The sequence below is a fragment of the Anarrhichthys ocellatus genome, unplaced genomic scaffold, assembly GCF_004355925.1.
Source record: "Anarrhichthys ocellatus isolate YVR2014 unplaced genomic scaffold, GSC_Weel_1.0 scaffold10, whole genome shotgun sequence".
Lineage (NCBI taxonomy): Eukaryota > Metazoa > Chordata > Actinopteri > Perciformes > Anarhichadidae > Anarrhichthys > Anarrhichthys ocellatus.
In genome coordinates, this window is record NW_022280040.1 from 3854599 (window position 1) to 3875579 (window position 20981).

Below are 20981 nucleotides of genomic sequence, written 5' to 3' on the forward strand. Positions count from 1 at the left end.
ACACAGTTAAGTTGAGGCCCACCTCCCAGCCCTCGATATGGTACTGCCATTCCTCCAAAATCTCCAGCTTCTCCATCTGTCTCTTGGCTTCGTTGATGCTGGAGCACACAGCCTTCATCACCTGCAGAGACTCCTGCACCAGGGCGTAGTCATTGTGCTTCTTAGGGGTCCTTTTCAGCAGCTCCTGCATATGCAAATAGCACAAAAAAGTCTCACATGAAAAGCTAGTTACATGATAACAGATAACATGATAACACAGTGCCATTATTGCACCTACACTACTTTAATATCTAATTTGTGGCAAATCTAACTATTAAACATATTTACACATGAAAAGAATGAAAGAAAAATATGTTCAATTTCCTTCACACTCCACAAGTGCTTACCTTCCAGTAGTTCCTGAGTTAGGTGGTTAAAACCCCTCCTACTGTATGCCACGGTCTAGCAAAAGCAATGGCAATCTCCGGATCTATAGTCTAAGCACCGTCTTTCAGTATGTCAGCTACTATAGCGCAGACTTACACTGTTCTGGATATATCTGCAGCCAGCGATGGCTATCTATGTCATTTCAGAGCGGGAGGCCCTGGCAGCTGGAAGACTTCAAATGGCAGAGTATCAGATTACCCCCTTATTATTATTACTACTACTACATCTCTGTGCCCGCGCTGGTGGCTGTTTACAGAACGCCTGGGTGAATTAATAGCTCATAACAAGACGAATGAGATGGGAGAGCTCACATCACACACTCAAACAAGACTTTGAAAGTGTATTTAATTTCGCTCACGTTTCACGTCGGGAAAGGGAAATTTCAGAACTAACAACTGAGAGTGCACCCATGAATGCGCCCAGTCAAAGTGTCCGAATGCACAGCTGGGTAGGGGAGGTGATGATAGGTCTTGTGTTATTTCTACGATGTGGCCGCGCTGGGGAACTAAAGCAGAGAGCAGACGTGTCGGAATATGAGACCGGTGTTTCATTAGCGAGGGAGAGGTTGATGTGAATAGGACGAGACAGCCCTAACTAATGACTATGGTGGTGAGTGAAACGAGGAGTAGAAGGTGCACTACAGAGGTGGTACAAGGGTGTGGTATCTCTATAATACAGGGTTAGCGTGCACAAGACCATACTCACTCTGAGCAGCAATGGGTACTTGCAGATCCTCTGTATAGGAGCTACCAGGTAACCCTCCAGTGGGACCTCCGTGTTCTTTCTGCCTCCCAGCAACATGCAGTTCTGCAGGAGAGGAGAGAAGGTTTAACAAGGCGGGAGCTAGCAGCTCTTTGACTCTGTAATGCTCATTGTAAAGAAAACCCACATTTGTTCTTGATTTTAAGAATCATAGTGAATTAAATGTAATAATTTGACAGCGTGGAAGAATAAAGGTCTTTGGAAACAAATAGAAAATAGGTTTATCAGTAGCATCAGCAGTATTTAATAGTTTTTTGAGCAATTATTGGCCTTTGGTTGCCATCATTGGCAACCACTTTTTAACATGTGAAAAATATGGCCAGCACACAGCAAAACGTATGCGTCTCCAGCTGTATGTGAGACTCAAGCTTTTATTCTTTTGTGTTTCATTTAGCTGTCGTATAACTGCATAGTATCTTAATTACTCAAAAATATAAAGTGACTAAAATGGCAACCATATCTTCAGTTTCGGCAAGCACATTTGAAAGTCAGTGTCGAGCCCTGGTGAGGTTGTTGTAAACAGAAAGGTCATCGCGCTGACTCACTTGTGAGATTTTATAATATCTACCAAGGGAGATGCAAGAAATAGATATTTAGGCATGAAGTGGTAATAATGTGTCGAAGTGGTTGCCATTTATTGTCATGTACAGTTTAAACATTTTTCATCATTGGTTATCACCACTACCACCATCTGACTTTAGCATATTGTTCAGATATGTTCAAATATGTCTCGACAAAAGTGGTGGACCGACCCAACATGGACATCCCTAAATTTAGATCATAAACTAAGAGATAATCTTTGCCTTCAGTCGACCAATGGGACAACTTACCTTCATGTGGTAGGACACAGGTTATGGGGTCAACTGCCTAATATTCACTCTCACCTCCCTCTCACCTGAAATATCAACGAGGTGCCGGATTACAGCGTAAACAATAAACCAGGCTTTATGGCCGCCAGTTGGCCAAAGGTTTAGTGGAGGTTAGCAGATATCCTCTCCCTGGTCATTGCAAGGCTGAGGAGGTGACCTGAGGTATATTAGGCCATAGCTAAGTGTAGGTTCTGAAGGTAACACAAGAACCTTATGGAAGGTTAGGTCACCAAGAGGTCAAGGCTATAAAGGCACCACTTAAATCAAAGTCAATTAATAGCTTTACCTCATCTGGCTTCCTAGATTAAAGGCACTCATGAATAGTAAATCAGACACAGAACTCTTGCAGGCAGCCTCTTTGATGGTGTGTTTAGTGTGTGCATATGTGTGTTTTATTTCTTACTCCATCAATTACAGTTTTACCAGATGGTCATATGCTTCTCCAAAGAACAGGCCAATCAATACACCAAAGTCTGTGGTCATACTGTGGTTCTTCTGGTTGTGTAACTCTGCTGTAGACTTTATTGATGGAAGTCTTAAAACACAAGGGGCGATGGCGTGTTATGATACAAGTGTGTGCCGCTCCGAGGTAAAGGAGTAAGGAGCGAGGAGGACCAGCATTACACGCTGTCAAAGAGTAAAAAGTGAACCGTCTGAACAAGGGTACAAAAGACTAAACAGCATCACGTGAAGAGCTGTGAAAGGCAATGAAAAAGGAAAAAGAGCGAATGTTTTGACCTCAAACACACAGTTTGCGGCCGGCAGGGGGGATATAGTCATCTTTTTTTCTAGCAACATGATGCTCCCCTGTGGAAGTGAAATGCTCTCAGTGTCGAGAGAGGGAGTCCGCCCCTACACAAGGGGCAGAGTCACATCAGCTGTCAGACACACTGGAACATTAAGTACAGGGTTTTACACTGTCAACAATGTGTGGGTGACTATGTGTTTGTATGTCTAAGAGATTGAGGCGGTGTGTTTTCATATGTGAGCTGTTCTCAAGGGCAGGTTTGATCTTCTCACCAGTAAACATGTCCGAACGCTCCTGATCTTATTGAGCTCCAGCAGCAGCCTCTGGGCCTTCTCGTGATTCCCACCGTATTCATCATAGATCTGGAAACGACTCCTCTGCAAGAGATGGAGAAAGACGAGGCGAGAAGGACAGCGTGAGTAAAAGGAACAAATTGCAGACAGGAAGAAAGAAGGAGAAAAAAGGGGCGACAAAGTCGAGCAGAAAATGGGAAAACGAGAGGAGGGTGTCAAGAAATAATTTAACCCAGATAGGGCAACACAGAAGACAGTAAAACTAAAAACAATGAGAGAAAACAAGGCAAAAACAGACCACAGAGCAGACATGTGAATTACAGGACTCATTGCAGGTATGAATTCTTCCCCATACTCTCCTCTCCGTCATGAAATAAATAATGTATATCATGTGTGTGTGTGTGTGGGGGGGTTCCAATCGTATCCATCTGCCTTGCAGCCATATTGCCGACAACTTTCCACCACAGCCGTTCTCATGACATTCATACTCTATTGTCTTTGAGAGGCAGCAGTGGGACCAGACCGAACAGCCTTTAAATCACTCTACTACGAAGTCACTACAGAGCTGCAAAAATAGCGCACGGTCTTCAGCCATGCGACTCTGCCTCAGAAAGACAAAGCTGCTGTTGTGAAGAGACACGGCTGTCTTAACAACGACAACAACTTGCAAATACAAATCGTTTTCATTACCCGTAGAGTATGCTCTTCTTGTTGAATCGTGTTTTCTAATAGGTCAGTTTACAAACCTCCAAAATATGTAATGTTTTGGCCCTGGGAAGTCTTAAGTCAGCAAGAAGCAATTTTGCAGGCCTGAGGGATTTTGATTTGAGCGGCCCATTGTCCAGCTGGCTTACTTACCTATTTGTGTTTCTGTAGTAAAGTTAGATTGGGTAATTCTTTCCTGGAACTTTTAGAGCATCAACATTATATATCACTGCTGAGAAAGTCATTTTGAGGAGGAAAAAAAAACTGCATAGAACGAAAATGTCCAAATCTTATCTCAATGGACTCACATGGTCACTCATGACTGAATTATGGTCATGTGTTTTCAGTTATGCTGTGAATTACATCCCATTTTCTCAATGAGGTCATCTCTCTCTCTCTCTCTCTCTCTTTCACCTGTTTCATCAGCACCCTACTGGCAGAGGAGTCGCTTTCAGCCCAACAGAAGGATGCTAAGATTTATTCGACTTTGAAACCTATTAGTATATGCCAGTGTGCCTCCAGGCTCACCATCAAAGAAATGTGATATATAGCAAGGGGTGAGCAGTATATCAGAACCGTATCAAGCATATCGCACATGTGCAATCTCTCATCATGGGTAATCCAGAAAGATGAATCGACAGCATGTGGTGTATCTTGTCATTTTCAGCAGTACTCAAGAGGCATAACTGCATTCGAGCTCTGATAGTAAAGCAGGAGAGAAATTCTTTCGATGAACAAACGTTTACTGCAAACAGAGCTTACGTTGACGCGACGGAACTATAAGAGCTTGGACAAGATGGTAAAATGATGATTAAAGATGGCAATGGTAACTTTCAACTTGCAATAGAGGAAGCATTAAGTGGTGGCGGTCGCATGTGTTACTTACAAAGTGCAAGAAGCAGCGCCCGATTTCATGGTGAGCATGAGGGTCAGGCTGCAGCAGCTCTTCCACCATGGAGAGAAAGTCTTTGTGAACGGCCAGGATCTCCTCGATGTTGGAGAATAAAACCTGAGAGAGAAAAAGGTCATATGATGTGTGTTTTTAGTGTATTTGCCAGCTGTTTTATTTCCTCCAGTGGTGTGCCTAAGATGGCCCTAATCAATACTTTGGAGTGTACTGCTTTTTTTGTGGCTATGTGGGACTGAGGCCACACTATAAAGACTGGGGTTTCTTTGAAATGGGCATCTTAGCTTTAGATGTCTTTGATATTGGGATTTCAAACATTATTATAATTAGAATTTCTATTTTTTCTTTTTTTTTTTTTTTAAAGGAGCACATTTTTTAAGATCTGTTGTATGGAAATGTTTCCTTCATGTGGTGTTGACTTCTGCCCCCTTTTATCTCCTTTTTATTGTGATGTTAAAGGTCAAAACAATGCTGACTCTGGATGGAGGATGAAAGCTAGTGAAATAAAACCAAGGCATGGAAACCGGAGAAGCCTTTTATGGGTGAGGTAAAAATACTCCTTAGTGACGCTAAGGACAGCAAAAAAAAATCTAGTCAGCGCATTTCATCAATGCAATTTCGCTCCAAAAAGGACTGGATGTCATTCAGCTGCTCGGTGACATCACTGCCCCCACGTTATCCAAACCCCTCTCTGTACAGCTTGTTCCCAAACAAAACATAGCATGGATTGACATATTCCTAAACATGGGACATGCAGTAAATATCCACCGAATGTGTATTTTACCTTCAAGAGTTAAGCAAGCTCACTGAAACAGTCACTCTCCCACTGTGAGAGAGCATCCTTTATTATCCTCCAGCCGGAATCGCTTATAAATAGATTATATTTACAGCTGCTTCCTGGATCGCCCACTACTTCTTTCTCCATTCAGAAACTTGGCTAATTTAGGTTGAAAGAGCACCCCAAACAAGGGACTCACTTCATTCAGTTTCCAATGTAATTTCCGGTCTTTTCACGGATCGGGTTACAGTATGAAAAAAAGTGGGTAGTGTAAAAGTAAATCTTAATTATGCCGTCCCATACTTCACAGATTGACCCTCACCTTAACGGTCTCCTCTGTGATGTTCTTGTCGATTTTGGTGGCTGCATACTGGTTGAGACGATGTAGAAACACCTGGAGCAGAGCAGAAAAGGAAAGCAACTGTTAACACTTTTGAAATGGATCAAGTTACGTTTTGGCGTCTGATCTCTTGCACCTTTAACGAGACAAACCGAAGACTTAGATTTGATGCTTTGTGTGCAGCTGCAACTTGGCACAATGGACACCTGATACACACGAAATACAATCTTTGCACTTGGGAGAAAGAAAAAAAAAAAAAAAACATAATAATTGCAGCGCATGGTATTTCAAAAGGCGATGTAAAGTGGCTGGGGATGGGAGTCTGAGAGGCCAAACAGTGTGTGAATTGAGATGGATGGGAAGTGCTCTTACTTTCGTCGGTCCCTGAGGATGCTGGTTCCCAGGCTGCTTCACCGCACAACCCATTTAATGCTTCAGGGCACTTTCTGAGAATGGTGAATTAAGGTGTGCTTCGAATGTACTCTTAAAATGTGACTAAGGAGGAATTAGTCATTTTCTGAACCCCCGCCCGAGGAAGAGCTTTTAGAAAAGAAGACATCCATCAACAGGTACCAGACATGAATCTTTATCTTTAGTGTGCAATGCTTGGAATACAGTTTGGCAGAGAGGAATCCATCTTCAGTGGAAAGATCAGGGGGAAAACGAATTGGCTGCACCACACTTTGATTTTGATTGATGCCTGTAATGCACTTCACTTCGGGGGGGAAGCTATGATGAAATCCAAAGCAAGGCTTAAAGGTCGAATACAAAGAAATTGCATTCAATCGCTCTGAATTGTAATCTAATCAAACTGGATATTGAGCGCCAACGACAACGTCCCCCATGTTCATATTTCAGTCAAATCAGCAGCAAAGAAATGTCCTTGGCACAAACATCAGAAAAACTCTTGTGTGATTTGGGTTTTATTTTACCGACACTTTGTTTTCATTTCCCATGTCACACTAATAACTTTATTTATCCTCCGAATGGCATAAAGGTCAGTAACTCAAGCAAGATAAAAGCAGAGATGAGATCTCTAAGTAGAATAAAGTGTGTACTGGGACTTTGCCAGAGCTACTACACTACACTACACTGTGAAAAGACCCATGACACTGAAGATAAATGAACCAAATGAAAGAAAACAGATTACACTTGAACTGTTTGACTCTAACTGTGTGCCACAGCATTTAGGGAAAACAGAGCTCACAGGGAATGCAACAGGGCTGTCAAAACCCAAATTCTGACTTATTCAATGGCCTGTCACTGATCACACCAATCCTCGCACAAAACCACGACAGTACAACAAACATGTTCTGATGCAGAAAAACACTTCAACCCCACAAAGCCTCATTTCATGGTACAGCATGACACGAACCATCAGCAGCTCCATAAACACACAACCAAGCAGAACGGCAGAGTAACGCATACAGTCACTGTGAGTGCAGTAGGAAGTTACATCTGTCTTTGCAGTTGACCCTAACCACGGGCGTCCCTTTACCGCCCCACCGAGGGGCCATAATGCCATCTGTCGTCCAGTGCCGCCACACAGCAGGCAGCCTGACCCGAGCGAGCTCACACAATACAACCACAAAGCATGTAAACAGCTTACTTTAATGAGCGGACAAGCCAAGAATTATTCCTTGACAGCAAGATCTAAGCGAGTGGTTGGGGACAGAGGGAAAGGTGGTTGCGCTAAATCCGTGGTAAAATCTCCATTTCTAGCTAATTACAGAGCCTGCGTTCTGTTTGAAAAAAACTAACAAATTCTCATGAAGAAATTACAGAAATCATCGTAATCACATCGTATCGACATCAAGCAACACTTCAAAAGTAACTGTATAAGTGTTTGAATCCGGGCTTGTGTTTTGGGGGGAAAAAGGGAGCTCAAATAATCAGCCTCTTTGTTGTAGGCCAACCCGGCGCTGATTACCATTCCGTAGCTGCCTTGCCTCGCAACTCTGCCACTCACAAGCATTAGCATCTGATTAGCAAGTCTAATATGTCCAAACACGGAGCAGACTTCGACAGTCATGACAGTGCTTACAGTACAGGACCTTAAGCGGAGCAAAAGTAGTGCTCATTTGCATCAAAACCAGCTTCCTATCATTGATGCGTGACATCAAACATGGGCTCATTAGGGAAGTCTATCACTTCAGTTTTAATAATGAAGAGTCTATTCAACGGGAGATAATCACTATATCTGCAAAGCACTAATTATACAGCATCTCTACAGATACGGGGGGGGGGCTCTGCAGCGAAAACATAAGGAGCCACACTGCAGATGCTTATCAGAAGTAAACAACACAAGAGAAAAAAAAGACACGTCATAATGGAGTGCAGGGACTCTAAATCTGATTGGATGGAGATAATGAATTGTGCTATCACCCAGAAGATAAGAGTGTTTGCTTTTTGCTGCACAGAAATTGAAAACATCTTTCATGTAGTTTTCAAGACAAGTACGCCACACAGAAAACAGACTCGGCCACGAAAACAAGTCGGAACAATTAATTTGAGACGCTGTTGGTGTTATTTCTAGAACTGTGGACGGTTCAGACCGGATTTGATTTGTGGAAACTTAACATGTCTCTTCCGAGGAGACAGCCAAGACTGATCCTGGAAAAAGCTCCACGGACGGAGGATGGGAAGCTGACTGACTGATTGGATTTATGGACACAGTAACAGCACCCAGGGTGACAGTGAATATAAGCCCGTTTCCAGGTTTGTATAGCACCTGACAGAGCTGCACTACATTAATGCACGGCTCATTTGCCAACGCCTTGTATTGTACTGTTTTTTGTTTTTTAAAAGCTGCAAGAGAGTCTATGATGACAACAATTACCAGAAACTAATCAAATTAAAGGGATGAGTTTTTCAGCAGCTGAAGAACTGTTAAAGAACCATGACATTTCCACTACAGTCCACCACGGTTGCTCTATCCTAATACTTAGTAATGACCAATAGATTTTAGGAGGTTCCCCAGGACTGGATGTGCTTTCTAGCAGGAATCCACCATGCCTGGGCGCCGGAAACCGCTGAATCACCAGCAGACCTCATTGCATTTAACGCTCAGCAGGAGACGTTCGTGATTCATGTAACACTTTCCGTGTTCCAGACATTATGAACTGAGCAGAAAACACTGAACGACAAGTCATAGTTTTCTCTTCACAAATGTGATGATGTAAAGTGATGAGCTCAGAAGACAAAGAGGATGAAAGAGTTGGACAACGGCAGGGATTTTCTTACAGTGTTCTTTCCATTGGCCATCCTAGGAAAGTTAGACTCGTCTCCGAACAAACACACCAAGACACACACACACACATCACTCATTTGAGTGTGAGTAGCCACAGGCACACTTTTATTTCAGGAAGGGAATTAAGCAGCGCCTGTTCTTTTCTTCCTCAGACATTTTCCTTTCTACTTGTTGTACATACAGTACATGCATTTTCTATCCGTAATCATGTATCAACAGCATTCAACAAGGGGGGAAAAAACAACTCTGTCAGAAAGTCATTTTGTTCCCTGGGGCCCTGGTATAATCACCTGGATTGTCACTCTAATGGCTGAGGGGAGGACTACGCATTAAAACGCCATTACAGTTTTCATTATTCCACACAGCAGATGGGTGTGATGAATAGATTGGTCCAATCACTGCGTGGGGCCCTACCGGCCATTAATCAACAGAAGCTCACATGCTGCAGGCAACAAAGCCGCCGTAGTGGAAATCATGGCCGTACAGTCTGATGCAGTAATGCTCCCGCGTGATACAGCAACCTGACTTTCACACTGAAGCTGAAATCAGGTTCACCTGCAGGCCACCTGTCCATCACCCACTTATTATGACTGGACATGAGTGGAAAACCGCCTCAATCTTTTGAGTGACAGCTCGCTCAATAACTGCAGTTTGCTAACGTATGTTTTTTTCGCTCAGGGAAATTACACCTGGATTGTAGTGTCAGGAAAGGAAATGCAGAGGCTTGCAGGAGGTAATGCTTCCCGACAGATTGTGCGCTGAGCCAACCTAGTTCAGGACACTTTGTGAATGGACATTATGCAATGTTGCCCCCCCCCCCCACCACCACCAGATTGGAAAGATACAATCAGCGGAAGGCTTGCCAGTCCTACTGTACATGTTGATCTCTGTGTGTCAATGAAACATGTGAATCACACCAGAGGGGTTTGGCAAAAACAGCTCACTGGCTTCCTAAAAACACGTAAACCATCAACGACATAACAAGAGAGACAATGATGGACATTCTTGCTCTTCAAAATAAAGTGTGTGTACGGCGTAGTTGCCAAACCAGAGAATGCCGCTTGAGTTAAATGAAAAAAATACGAAACGTGAATGTGAAGTGAGTGGAAGAGAGAATGGAGAAAAGTGCGAGGGGAGAAAAAGCATGTCATCCATCACCTTCCACAGCCAGCAGAGTGGGCTGTGATGGGAATACAAATCCAACCCAGAGAGGAAAAGAGCACTAAACAGATCCAAAAAGAGCAAAAATGATGCAGCAAATTGCTTTGCTAAAAAAAAAAAAAAAACCATCTAGCTGCTCCCATGCAGGAATTAGTTTGAATCAAGTACAGAGCTAGCCTCAAACATCTGCTAATGCATTCAAGTTAAAACTATTGGAGGAGTAGGCAGGAACAAGGGGCCCGTTTGATGAATTACATGCAAAACAACCATTTCATGTCCCTGGGGTCCCTCAAACACAATGCTCTCCTTGAAATTAAAAGTACTGAACTACAACTTCTTCTTCTGCTCCCAAAGTTCAATTGCTTTTGCATAGACGTGGGATCTGTTGCAAACAACTGAAATAGCTCCAATCTGAGTTCATTGGCACTGGACACCAGTAAAACTGTGGAAGAATGAATAGGCCTTTCTGAGAGTCTATTGGACAAACTGCCTCTTTTGTCTGCTGATGATTCACTGATGGGCTTTGTTGTCCTGATTGGAGAGCTGGCAAACAGACAAACACAGAAACATCCTGTTTCTCCATATGATTACAATTTAGTAGCGTGAAACAGATTAAATGTGGAGGAATATTACAACACACATGTACAGGAGTATATTTTAAATCCTACAACAAATAAAAGATGAGACAAAGCTCGACCACTCGACCACAGAGATGGAGACACAAACAACAGCTCCCACACGATAAAGCCCACTGTACTGAATCACTAGACTGTGAAGGTATGCTCATTAACGTTACAGGCTTTTTATGTGTGTTTCTCTGTCATACATACATCTTGTCCCCTGGGATGGCAGACTAAATCGTAACACACCGTGACGATAACAGTTAAAGGACAGCATGTAACAGGTGAGCAAGCAGCTCTGCACCCTCAGGCAAAGCTCTAGAAACACCTGAGTCTCTTGAGCCCCTGTGTGTGTGCGTGTGTGTGTGTGTGTGTGTGTGTTAGAAAATGAGAGAGCAGCAGAGATAGAAGAAGACAATGCAGACATAAAAACAGATAGAGAGGAAGTACAGAGGGAAGTAAAGAAAGACAGCCTTGTTTAGCCTACTTCTTGCACATATGAACTGCTTTTAAACCAGAGTTCAACTACACAGGGTTAAATCTCCCAGCCTCTCTCTCACACTCACACACACACACACACACACACACACACACACACACACCAAATTCCTGGCAAGCAAAAACTGAATTTTCGCCAAAAAGTCCTGACCAGAGACAGAGCCCGTCTCCGATGCTGAGAGCACACAAGGGAACATCCGAAAAAGAGAGAAAAGGCTCTTTGTAGTGATTCCCTCCCATAAGCCAGGCCCCTCCTGTCTTCAACAGGTCCTGATGACACCAAAAGGAGTCATCCCGAGCTACCCATCTCATTACTCCTCTGGCTGGTTTTCCCAGACAGGTCCGTTTCTCTCCACCGGGAATGTATACAGGAAACAGACACTCTTAATGTAGCGGGGAATGTTAATTTGTCTATCTTGGGAGTGGCTATTAGGGCTCATCTGCACAGCTCAATGCAGGCTCTCTGGTTTTAATTAACAACGGAGAACATGGTGTGAATTCATTTTACAGGTTCTTCGAGGGAACAAAAGTTAATTTGACTTCGGAAGCCTGTACGAGCACCACGTGACTCTCGGAAAAATATAAAATACCGTTGATGAAGGACACAAAAAAAGATAGTTATTTGATCATTTTGTGGAAAATGCAGGGAAAAATCTGGCTTGTAAAGGAAAAGTGAACACCAACAATTTAATTTGAGGCATCTCCATAACTCACTACTGCTTGTGTACAGAAAGGTTCTTCTCTTTCATGTTATTCTTGTCCTTCCAGTGTCCCTGAAGCGTTTTATCTAATGAATATGTCTGTGTCCAATGTCTCCGCCTGACTCCTGGTGAGCGACTTTGAAATGAACACGAGCATAAAAACGATGCTTGAGGTCACGTCCGTTTAACTGAATACCCGACAGGCTGTGGGTCTGTTCAATTTCACCCCTCACGGCACTATCAATGCGTGGCAATCCTCCGCATATTAGGAAGATCTTTTGACTTGACTGAAATTGGGTATGAAGCAGTGAGACCAGCCTCTAGTAGATGAGTTATTCTCTAGAGACCTGCCATGCTTCTCCAATCTCCACGTGCAGCCAGGCAAACCATCATCAACTGATAGACGGCAATTCCCATAGGAACCACACACCAGCAGCCTGTATTGACGAGCAAGATGACTCAGCAGAATCAATCAGTGATGCACTCCCAAGCATGACTGTCACACGTTCAGATTGTTCATTTGATTAGCGCTTCAGACCACCACATCGTCCGCCGGCCCCCCCCCCCCCCGTTCCATCCGTCTCAGCAGGACTGGCAAGAAAACAAGGAAGAGCTGCAGAGTCAGCCTCTCTCACACTTAGGACCGGACACTGTCAATAGAGGATTGAACAACTGCCTTGCCAGTTTCTCCTCCCTCTCCCCCAAACACAACTGTTCAGAGCAATGCCCACCCGTACAAATACCCCCCCGTCCTGCCAGGGTTCGGCTCACCGTGCCTTCTTTTTGTCTGTGAATGGACAGAGCAGGAGGCACCACGCCAACATGGCTGCATCACAACAGAAACCACTAAAATAATAAATTCATGCAGGTTTCACTTAAACTCATCTAAAGTTTTTAGCAAATCTACCCAACAACACCCCAAACGTTCTCCTCAAAGCTTATCGTGATATGGAGGCAGCTTTTAGGGTCTGATGAAGGACGCCAGACTTTAGACCTCACATTCAAGGCTATTCTTCAGTTATCAAGTCATCCCTTTACGTGTGAAACTAAATCGACTGTACACATGTTGCGACTTTAGACTAGCAAGAATGTTAAAGGCCAGCTTAAGACTTAAAAGTGGGAAGTAGAGGCTTACTCACTGTCTAGGGACAACTTGTTTCAGGTCAGGGGCTGGAAATAAAATGGAAAGAGACAGAAAGAAGACAGACAGACATAAAAGGATGTCTATGGCATGCTTATCTAACTTTTAGAGCTACTCTCGCAAATTCCATTCAAGAGCTTAACTAAATAATTTAGTGAAGTGGAATTTACCGTCACGTCTGGCTGGGCAGCTCTGGGTGTTTATGGATTCAGAGGCATGAATGGCATGGAAAGTGTGAGTTTAAATCACAGAGAGAGCGTGCAAACTTGTCTCAACCTATTCTGGGGACAATTCATCAACTTTGTTTAAAGTCAGATTTGAAAGTTTAGAGACGGCTGCACTTGTGTTTGTGGGGAAATCCATGATACCAAACCACAGGGTTGGTAAATTCTTTTACAAACAACATAACCGTAATCCGACTAGCAGCAGACTCGCATTTAATTCATTTGTAAACATATTGTCATCTTTATTAGTGTCTGCAGAATCATGGAAAAGCTGAAGAAGGATGGAGGGTGCTAAGTAAACACTGCAGGCATACTGATCGGAGCAAGTGTGCGTGTCTGTGTGCGTGTGTGTGTGTGTGTTCCATGCGGCAGAGCACGCCAGCTACAACACAGGCCCCCCTTTGTGATGATGACCCCTTCAACTCCATGAATGTCCTGACAAGTGTCAACCGTAGTCCCGTCACTCTTCTACTTGTTGCACGGAAGCGCCATGTGACCGGGCAGCTGGCACTGGCCAAATCAAAGGCCGCCTTCTCCTCTTTGGCAGCAGGAAAGCACCACCTTCTGCCTCCTCCTGGGCTAAATCCACTCTGTGGATTCAACACAGGGGTCCTCGCGGCCCCTATCGCCTGCGCAACGAAGCCTCTCGTCGCCAAGTGGGCATCTGTGGCAAAACTCTCCTTTTCCCTAGGCCCAGTGGAGACAGTGGGGGAAGTGTGCGAGTGTGTGCATGCTGAAGCAGGAAACGTGCAGCACAATGTAAAGACGGGGAGGGCCAGGAAGGAAGGAAATCCTGCTTGAAAAAAATGGCCTCTGAGACAAAAGCAAGAGAACGCTCTATAGCGCAACAACCTGATACGTTTCTTACACTGACAGAAAGAGGGGTTTAAATGACTGCAACCAAACAGTCATCAGTTAAGTCATGGGCACGACTAGACAATGACAAAAGTTTGTCAAAGTTTGTTTTTTCTCTAGCTAATAGTGAGTTTCTAGCAGCTAAGCTAAGCTAACCAGTCTCGGGTCATATTTACTGTACAGACGTGAGGGTGGTGTCGGTCTTCTCCTCTCACTCTGTGCAGGACATGTGAATGTGTGTATTTCCCAAAACGTTGAACTATTCCTTTAACAAAAAAGAAGCCACATTTACTATGGTGAAATGTTGTCCAAATAAAAAGCAGCACTGCAGGGTCTTTTCCCATAATAAAAGTTCATTGCGAAATGTTGTTCTCAGTACACGTTTTGGCCACCCTAAATGATTGAGTTTCAACACCTTGCCCTACACACGGGTCAAGAACATTTTGCAGCAACAAGCATTTAACTCAAATTACATGAACTTTCTCTATCGCGCCTCTCACTTAATATTACAATATTCAACATTTCTAGTACTTCCATAACCTGGCATAATGTAGACAATGCATGTTACTGAATATTTCACAATGCAATCCATCCCATCTGCTACATCGAGGGAATTGCCTAATCTTTTTTTCTGTAAGAATGAATGTATAAGATATTGAAAGGCATGCAAAACACAGCAGAGTAGAAATGCTCAGTGGGAAGATGAAGCATAATCCCACCCATGTGGGACTCAAGGTTGATGCAAAACTCTCAGCGGGAGAGGGCTCTGCTGTCGCTGATCTAATCTTCACTATCATTCTTCTTCAGGCTGGCTAAAGTCTAGATTTATCTTTAAGGTGTGGTTGCTGAACAGGTTTACGCACACAATGCATCTACTGATACTGCACGTACATCTTAAAAGGGCTCACAATAAATACACAGTTATGACCAAACAGAGAGAGAATGCATTTACACTAAAAAGAAAAATCAGGCAGGTCACTTGTGTAATGGCCGTGGTGGTAAATTGTAATGCAAAGTAAGCCACGTCATCCGTTCAGGGGCCTCACACGGGGGGGGGGGGGCAGCAGAAAGAACAGTCTGCATTCTCAGAGAGCAGAGACTTCACCTAATTCAATTGAAAAGAGCCAAGGAGAAACAATCTCACCTCTGTGTCTGCTTCCATTTCTTTCTTTTGCTTCTCAAAACATAAAACACACACACATAGTTGTGTATGTGTTTTGAGATTTGAGGTATACGAAAGGGTAGAGCGCGTAAGATGCTGGTGTGGAATGATGGGGGGCGATCGTAAATGAATAAAGGAAGTGATTAAGAAGAGAGCAATCAGGGCAGAAAACATCAGCCTGCGTGAATCTTATCACTAAATGCAGCCCATTATGGAGTCAGACTAATGTAAGCAACTGTAAATGGCCACAAGCGGACTGTAAGCACTCGCCCTCAGCCCTTAAAACCACCCGATCCAAACACACCAGCATCATGTGAGCACACATGTTCAATCTTATCTGATGTGTCACTTAAAAAAAAGCTATTTAAACAGCTTGGTAGAATCTATATCACGTGGTGTCAGTCTCGTTACACCAACATATACAACTGTTGCCCTCTTTAACCCAGAATCTGCTCCAACAGATCCAGGCAACAGCTCCCAACATTTCTGGCTTCTGACCCCCAAAACATGAAACATTAAGCGTTTTGCTGTGTGTTAAATACTACCTAGTAAATATTTACAGTTCAATTCATCTCAGTTATTTAGTATTTATTGAAAACAAAAATGTACAATAGCTTATTTTGGCTTCCAACATGAATACAACATGCCTCCATATATAGCCTGTTACACATGTTTTCGTTTGTGTGTTTCCATCAAATCAGGACGCACTGACCGTCAATATCCTCGGTTCCTGTTTCCATCAGAACACAGGAGGGAGCTTGATATTGGCCCCAAGCCTACAGATTAACAGACAAGAAGGGGATAGGAACAAGGGGTCGCGACCTTTGGGGTCATCGGCAGTCCGCTTGGTGCATAGGTGCCTTCTCGTCGTGGCCTTGTGACCTAACCTCCTTCAGGACTGTCCACTAGTCACATGTTACAAGCAAAGAAAACTTGTAATGTAAACAAAAAATCTAAAGCCTGCGAGAGAGAGATGTGGAACCTCTAACACACACACACACACACACACACACACACACCTGGGTTTCTAAGAGCCAGTAAATGATCCTTCTTAACAGCTGCTTTCTCCATTAGGCTCGATTCCAACACCACTGACTTAAAGTGACCACAGACATGTTTGTTGCCCAATAACCTCTCCACATAAAGTCCGCGACAGCAAATATAACAAGGATAATCGTATGCGACTGTGTTTAAAAAGGTGTGAAGGTACACATGCTGTATTTCTTAAATGTCATCACTTGATGGTTCGTCGCTTTTTTAAGAGAATAACAAAGAGTGCGAAGAGTTTCCACAGCATCACAACGTCTCAAACCACATTTATTCATTTAGATTCATGCAAGGGATTAAAACTGTTTTCTAACATCACACTCTGCGGTTGCTTCATAGTTCAACAGGCTTTTTTTGAGGGAAGGGGGGGGGGGGGCAGCTAAGGTACTACTTAATGCACTGCAAAGCTCTTTGGAATATATTAAGTTAACTTGTGGCTCAGACCTCATACCAGAATCAGGACATGAAAGATTTTCTCCTTTGTCCCTTCTTACATTCTTCCTGCAAAAAAGTGCTCATCATGCAAGCACATGGCTTTCAAAGTCTCTCTATCAAGAGCGAACAATGTCAGAGACTATGTAAAGCATTTCATTTGACACTGTGAAGAAGAAGAAAAAACAAACAAACACAGAAAGGCAAAGACCTCATTAAAATGACTGTTTACATTAGGTCTTGATTTGTTCCAGTCATGTAGGCGATTTTCTAAGAATGACTGTCATTCTATTGGCTCGTAGCTGTCCAAGATAAACACCAGTGTCCACCGCCGCCCACTATATCTGGCTATAATTGTTCATTACGTAAGAGGGCCCTGAGATATTTCAAACGGCTTCCCTAGAGCCCTTCCTCTCACTGCCCCGACTACTGTGGAAGTTCAGTGCATGCGGTTTAAAAAAGTGTTCCTTTAATCCACAGAAAGTCAAATTTAGACTTTCCAATACTGAGACCATGCAAGATGTAATCAGCACACTTTCCCACGAGAGGTTAGGTACGGTTGCACAATAGGCTCAGACTGTCCTGGGACAAATTGCTCTAATCATCCACGTTGTTTTCCACTACCTTAACAGTAAGGTATACGTGTGTGAGGCGCATTGTGTTCAGGTCCCACGGATCAGCAGCAGCGATCTCTGCTCTGCAGTTCAACTTTGGCTACTGACCGGAGCCTCATTGTTCCCCAGCATTTCCTAACCTCTGAGGAATTCCTCCTCCAGGAAATATGGCTTGCAGCCACTTGCAGAATCCCCCCCCCCCTACCCTTCACCCTCCTGGCAATATCTACTGCATGATCAGCTCTATCCCTTTCCCTTCTCCCCTCTAGCAATATCCCCTTCAACTCTCTCTCCCCGCTGGTACTTGGCGTCTCCTGGATTATCCCACCAGGGAGTCGCACAGGGGGGGGGGCCCGGGTTGTCCTCTGTTCGGACCTCAAGACACACAGAAACTTGTGTGGTTCCTAACTGGTTCTAGCGTGGCAGTAGAAGAAGGGGGGGGGGGAACCGTGTGCTTGTGTCTGATCAGATGAAAGTCTTCCTTATGACCCCTCTCTCCCCAGTGGGGCAGTCTTTGATCATCCTGAGTGTCTTCCACAATACTCCCTTAGATGATAAGACAGTATAGATAACAGTGACTCCTTGTATTCTTCTCTCACTTTCTAGCTTCTTTATTAACATCCAGCTCCAGCTACAAATCAACAATTGCAATCTCTATCGCGGTCAGATCTCAATCTGATGCATCCATGCCGACGTTCCCCGGGGCCAGAACAGAGTCGCCTTGTAAGGATCAGTCACTTCTGAAATGAATCCCAGTTCCAGCACCACAGGGGGTTGATAAAGGAGGGTTGGCTGCATTCCCCCCCCCCAAAACCCCCACCGCTAGAGGACAGAGGACACATTCCCTCATGTAATCGCCTCCTCCACTTCTCCAGCGATGCCACTTCTAAGAAAGGCCAGATAGAGCTCCATCCCCTCCCTGGACCCTCTGTCCTCCATTAGAAACATCTGGGCAGTGGGAGGGAGGTCAGGGTGTTCACGTTCATACATGCGGTCTGGGAAATAGCACTCTTAATGACACACAAACCCGGCACCCTTTTCGACCAGACGACCTCGCAAAGTTCCCATCGCAGTAAGAAGCTTAAACTGTTGAGTAAATGTGGTGGGAGCCGTCCAAACATACAGTCCAGATCACACGGTGTCCGTGTTTTAGCATCCTCAACAGCCACAGCTTTCTTTGTCAATGAGACTTGATTACCAACTGTACACAGGGACAACTTTTGATGGCTTTCTGGTTTAAACAGGGGACATTTCCACTGTTTCCCTTTTCTTTAAGGTTAGGTGTTATTTTAAGCTAACAGCTCATCGTTCCTGTGTTTTTCTGCAACCAAGCGATGTGCTCAGCCGGAGACGTGCTGCCAGCTGAAGCGCTAGCTCCGGTGGTTTTCATTTGAGTCCACCTGTGCCGTCCTTGGCTGAACTCCACACACTTCTGGATTTGATCAGAAGTTGGCAAAGGAAGCATGCAAACTGCACTCCTACTGTATTTTCTACGCTGGTGGAGAAGTGGGGGAAGGATGTGGATGGAACAGTAACGCTGTACAGCACAAGTTTACAAAGACAGGGTGAGCAGAAATACAGATATGCTTATAGAAGTGTCCCTGGTGAATTTCAGCTCTTTATTTTTTAAATAAACAGCTTATTTCTAATGTAGAATGATTGTAAAGGTGGATACAATCAGCTGGACTGATGCACTGCAACTTCAAGGTGTATGCAACAGTAAACACTGCGTAGAAAGTAAGAATTATATGAGAATATGGTCATTTAAATATGAAAAAATAATGTTTTAAACGTTTGATTTTGTTGTGATTTTAGGTTTATTTATCTAAAACAATCTCGTGCTTCAAATGACTTCAAATAGTTTGTGATCAGACAAACCACTACGAGCCTCTAGCAGCCTTTGAGCGCACTGAGAGGATTAAACGTCACACTGGCTGTGCAGGAACTAAAGCTGTGCAACGCCTCTTTGTACCTGCTTTCCAGATTTCACACTTGCCAATCTGAAAAGTTAACATTTCCATCAAAGGGGATGGGTTCAGAGAGCATTACGGGTAACAGTTGAGTCTTATGTCAGACAGCCTGCTGGCATTATTACCAGCAGCAGTAGCATGCAGCAGGTTATTAACATGTAACGCTGAGTGGACCAGGTCTGGCTCTGGATCCGGGATGCAGCGTGCATACTAAACAGGCTGGACGTTTTTGTTTGTTTGCTTACTTTGTTGTTTCATTTTGTTGATTAAAAATGTGCACTTTTGTTTGTACCGTCTTTGGTAAACAATGATCCTCACTACTTACCGAGAGAAACTCTAGCGTGCCAACATAATCCCGTTCGGTCTTCAGGAGCTCATTCAGGACGCACACTCGTAAACGGAGCTGCTTCTCCAAGTCCTTCCCGCTTTCAGCTCTGTGTTCACTTCTGCTCTCCTCAGTCATGTTGAGTAAAGAAATGCAAAAACCCTTGTTTCCCCCTCGACAGATGCTTCACATCACGAAACAGGTTTCAGTGTAAAGTTTGCAGCATGGTCAACACTTGGGGGGGTGGGGGGGCGCGCGCAACCGGTGTCTGTACTGGAAGTCCACGAAAAGTAACCAAAAATAATGCCGGAGGAGATAAAACGCGTGAAAAGAGAGTTTAATTAAAAATTTAATTTAAAACACAAAGATGGAAACGACTCAACAGCGCGAGACTGCTCCCCACGGAGTGTGACGGAGGAGTGCGCAACAAGTGGACAGCAGTTTGGAAAGTTGAGTCCCTGTGACTCCAAAGATCTTCATCCTGATCCAGCCTCCCAGCAAAGCCCTTCAATGCGGAGAGGAGGACCAGTGTCAAGTTAGCCACAGTGCGCGGGACGACTTCCGGTTTGATGTTTCAGTATAAAACTGCAGCAACAGGTTTTGAGAGGGAAAAACACAGATGAAACACTATTAAACTAATTGTTTTCTTGATCATACAGATGATCTTTAAGCAAATGAAATTGCAGGGGATAACTGTTCAAGAAGACACGCAGGAAATTAAAATTATACCGGCTGAATTGATGCCTTATAAAACATATTTTTGATGTATAATTTTAAACTGAAGGGGCAATTACTGTACTTCTGGGATTATTGTCGGTATCTCCATTTGGCTTTACACTCCTGAATACTGGACAAGAATTGTGAGAATTACTTTAATTGGTTTCTTTCTCTTCGTAATAAAGCACAGCAGTCAGTTAATGAAGGAGAGCAATTCAGTCATAAAATCTCTGCTTCGATCATTAAGTTGCAAATTATGTTATCGCTAATATCTTTGTGTGGGGAAGCCGTCTGTGCATTTCAGTTTCCATCGGTTCTTTAGATAAAAACTCATACAATGAGTGAACTTAAAGGAGAGAGGTGGTCACAGATGGGCCCGCACTGTATCAGACATCTGCTTTCCTCACTTGATGAGCTACACACTGGTTTAAAAATC

The 20981-nt window shown here is 43.8% G+C and overlaps 1 protein-coding gene across 2 annotated transcripts in view; it reads right to left on the reverse strand.

Moving 5' to 3' along the window:
* The window catches only part of prex2 (phosphatidylinositol-3,4,5-trisphosphate-dependent Rac exchange factor 2), a 78879-nt gene extending 58571 nt beyond the window's left edge, over nucleotides 1–20308 (reverse strand). For both annotated transcript variants that reach the window (XM_031849866.1, XM_031849865.1), the window contains exons 1-6: nucleotides 19829–20308; nucleotides 5811–5882; nucleotides 4690–4812; nucleotides 3078–3182; nucleotides 1132–1233; nucleotides 23–184 (exon numbers count right to left, since the gene is read on the reverse strand). In XM_031849866.1, the coding sequence (XP_031705726.1) occupies nucleotides 23–184; nucleotides 1132–1233; nucleotides 3078–3182; nucleotides 4690–4812; nucleotides 5811–5882; nucleotides 19829–19966 (702 nt within the window). In that variant the 5' untranslated portion in view covers nucleotides 19967–20308. The remainder of the gene's footprint in view (nucleotides 1–22; nucleotides 185–1131; nucleotides 1234–3077; nucleotides 3183–4689; nucleotides 4813–5810; nucleotides 5883–19828) is intronic.
* Nucleotides 20309–20981: the final 673 nt, after the last annotated feature.